At 50.2% G+C, this 3544-nt stretch overlaps 1 protein-coding gene across 1 annotated transcript in view; it reads right to left on the reverse strand.

The window, feature by feature from the left end:
• LRR1 (leucine rich repeat protein 1) overlaps positions 1-2017 on the reverse strand; it is a 21936-nt gene extending 19919 nt beyond the window's left edge. The window contains exon 1 of the mRNA XM_012001031.1: positions 638-2017. Coding sequence (XP_011856421.1) covers positions 638-1202 — 565 coding nt within the window. The 5' untranslated portion in view covers positions 1203-2017. The remainder of the gene's footprint in view (positions 1-637) is intronic.
• Between the last annotated feature and the right edge of the window lie 1527 nt (positions 2018-3544).

Here is a 3544-nt window from a genome sequence, read left to right on the forward strand (position 1 = left end):
TTTTTTTTTTTTTTTTTTAAGCAGTTGGGAAGTTATACTCCCCATCTAGCTGGTAGTGGATGTTACTGCTCTGTCTGTCCAGTAACTCTCCTTTGAGAACAGGATCACCATGTTTTGAGAGAATGCTCCTCTTCTCCCATTCCAACTATGTAACTGTAGGTAGAGTTGCCAATAGTAGTTACTTGCCTTCATAACTTCAGTCCATTAGCCTGGGGTGGGCACACCTTCCAGTAAATTATATACAAACTCCATGACAGCAGGAATCTTGTCTCCTTTGCTATTCTATCCTGAGTGCAAGAACGGTGACTGACACATAATGGATGCTCAAAAAAATTTTAATGACTATCATCTATATAAATGGAATATTTAAAATTAAAAAAAATTAATGATTGCTGTTGCATCTGCTTTAGATTTCAACAACTATTGAGTCACAACCCACTATGTACCAGGTACTCTAATAGGGTCTAGGGACATAGCAATGAACAAGACTGACTGGGTAACTACACTTAGAGTTGACAATCTAATGAGAGAGCGTTATTAAACAAGTACTTATAACAAATATCAAGACAAGGGAAGTGCAGGATGCTATGACCTCCTTTTTTAAGCTAAGGAAAATACTGTGGGAGAAAGAATTCACTGAACAGAAGTGCAGTTATTTTACTGTTCCCGAATTGGACAGCGGCTTCATTTGCAGTTGTTTCACGCAAAATTTCAGAAGCTTGAAACAGGCGGGATTGCCATCCACTACTAAATAGCAACACTGTAAATTCAAAGTCGTAAAAGTGGGGAGGAAAAATATCGAAAAGGTGCACTCTCAAAAGCTTTCTTCTTTCGGGTCCGTAGGAAGACGCACAGGACCCTGGGGTCGGGTTGGTAGTAGGTCTCAGGGCTGGGAGTTCAGGAACCCCCAAGGCGGGCTCTCGCCTCGGGAGCAGGCGAGCGCATGAGGACCGAGGGCGGCCCGCGTCTCGGCTTCCAAGAAGAACGCGAGGCTGACAGGGCCTGACCACTTCACGCACCTCATAGCGGGTCCCGCGCTTGTCCTTCAGGGTGGAGATGAGCAGGAAGGCTCGGGCCGACGGCTGACTCCTGGAAGTCTGCTGACAGAGGCTCAACACGGCTCGGACGCCCTTGCCCCGGTTCCTAAGCCCCAAGGCGGGCAAGTGCCGGCTGATCACCTCCACCTCACACTGTAGCTTCATCTCGCCCAGAGGCCACAACCAGGCCACCTGGCTTTGAAACTTCCTCCTTCCCGCCACCCAGCGCCGCCACCGGGGTCCTCGCGCACGCGGGCTGCCCGCGGATCCGCCTGCCTGTTGGACTTGTCCGCGACTCGGGCTGTCTTAATACGGTGGCTCTATGAAGCCCGCGGGAAACGGCTTCCCTTCTCCCTTCGCAGCGCCGGGTCCTCGCCGTGGCTGCGTACCGGGACTGACCACTTGAGATCCGGGCTCGCGCCCCCGGAAACCGGCAATCGGCAGGGGCTCAACGTCTTTTCCCCCGAGCGCGCAGCTGGCAGGGGTGGTTGTTTCTGTTTGGCGCGGATTCCGAGGGTTTCAGCTGTTGACGCTTTACGCGTTGCCGGCGCACGTTGGGCCGCTGTTTCCCAAGGGAAGGCAGGTGTGCGTCTGCGTTACGGGGAAAGGGATTTAGAACTGTCCGCGTGGCCCGCCAACCCAGCGAGGGCGCGTTTCCCGGCGCGGACGGGCTGCTGGTGGTTTTGGTGGCTGCTTTCCGGAGGCAAACCTGGCACGTCGGAGGGGGGCTTTATATGGCTGTATTTGACTTGTTAATTCCTGCTGAACAAATAATTTTCCATGGCGAGTAGGGTGGATGGAGTGTGACTGGCTTAACTGCACGTGAGACGTGGAAAGACCATCCAGACCGCACAAGGCCTTCGTACTCTTGATTTTCTTGATTGATTGAACTAGGGCGGGGCCCGGCTGGGGAGTGGGAACCGCCTGGGGAGCAAGTGTTAAGGAGGCGTTCACTGTCGGGGTAGTAGTCTTGCCTCCTTAAAATTTGTGCTCTAGGCGCCTCTTTCGCCTTAACCTAGTCCTAGCTGTATAGTAAACATTTTATTTTGTTTGAGTTATACTTCCGTAATGGTAAAATGACGTTCAGAAATACCGATTTTTCAATACAACTGTGACAAAATGTGGCTTATTCTCAAATGAGCGTCCCTGTTTACATGTTGAACCTGCGGTGTCGGTCAATTCCTCATTCTTTAAGACGTAATGGTTTCTGAAAAATAGTGATTAAAATTATGGCCGGCGGCGGTGGCTCACGCTTGTAATCCCAGCACTTTGGGGGGCTGAGGCAGGCAGGTCACTTGAGCCCAGGAGTTCAAGACCAGCTTGGGTAACATGGCAAAACCCCGTCTCTACGAAAAAATACAAAAAAATTAGCCGGGCATTGTGGCGCGTGTCTGTAGTACCAGCTACTCGGGAGGATCACTTGAGCCTAGGGAGGTCGACAGACTGCGGTGAGCCATAATCACGCACTGGCACTCCAGCTTGAGTGACACAGTGAGACCCCATCTGACTCAAAAAAAAAAAAATTAACTTCCCCTCCATTTAGTATTCTTACATGTACATCTAGTAGAGCATTAAAACGCTACTCAGCATTTAGCAAAACTTAACCTTATGCCTAAAGAGAAAACGGACACTACAATTTTCAGACTATTAGACTTTATAGGAGTTACCTGCTTTTGTTCTTTGAGAGGGTAATAATATAGAAAAAATAAAACAGCCTAAATTATTAGAAGTACATTAAATGGACTCTGAACTTCCAAGTACAGTTGGGAACTAGGAAAACTAAAAACTGTTCATTAGAAATGTTCTGCCAGGTGCGGTGGCTCACGCCTGTAAGCCCAACAATTTGAGAGGCCCGAGGCAGGCGGGTCGCTTAGCCCAGGAGTTCGAGATTAGCCTGAGCAATAGTGAGACCTCGTCTCCACAAAAAATTTAAATTAAAAAATTAGCTAGGCCGGCCGCGGTGGCTCACGTCTGTAAGCCCAACAATTTGGGAGGCCCGAGGCAGGAGGGTCGCTTAGCCCAGGAGTTCGAGATTAGCCTGGGCAATAGTGAGCCCTTTGCCTCCACAAAAAGTTTAAATTAAAAAATTAGGCCGGGCGCGGTGGCTCACGCCTGTAATCCCAGCACTTTGGGAGGCCGAGGTGGGAGAATCCCCTGAAGTCGGGAGTTGGAGACCGGCCTGGCCAGCATGGTGAAACCCCGTCTCTACTAAAAATACAGAAATTTTCATTAGAGTAGAAATGTTCTGCCGGCGTGGTGCGGTGGCTCACGCCTGTAAGCCCAACAATTTGGGAGGCCCGAGGCAGGAGGATCGCTTAGCCCAGGAGTTCTAGATTAGCCTGGGCAATAGTTAGACCTTGTCTCCACGAAATATTTAAATTAAAAAATTAGCTAGGCCGGGCGTGGTGGCTCACACCTGAAGCCCAACAGTTTGGGAGGCAGGGCGTGGTGGCGCTGCCTGTAGTCCCAGCTACTCGGGAAGCTGAGGCAGGAGAATCGCTTGAACC

This window comes from Mandrillus leucophaeus, unplaced genomic scaffold (assembly GCF_000951045.1).
Source record: "Mandrillus leucophaeus isolate KB7577 unplaced genomic scaffold, Mleu.le_1.0 Scaffold648, whole genome shotgun sequence".
NCBI lineage: Eukaryota > Metazoa > Chordata > Mammalia > Primates > Cercopithecidae > Mandrillus > Mandrillus leucophaeus.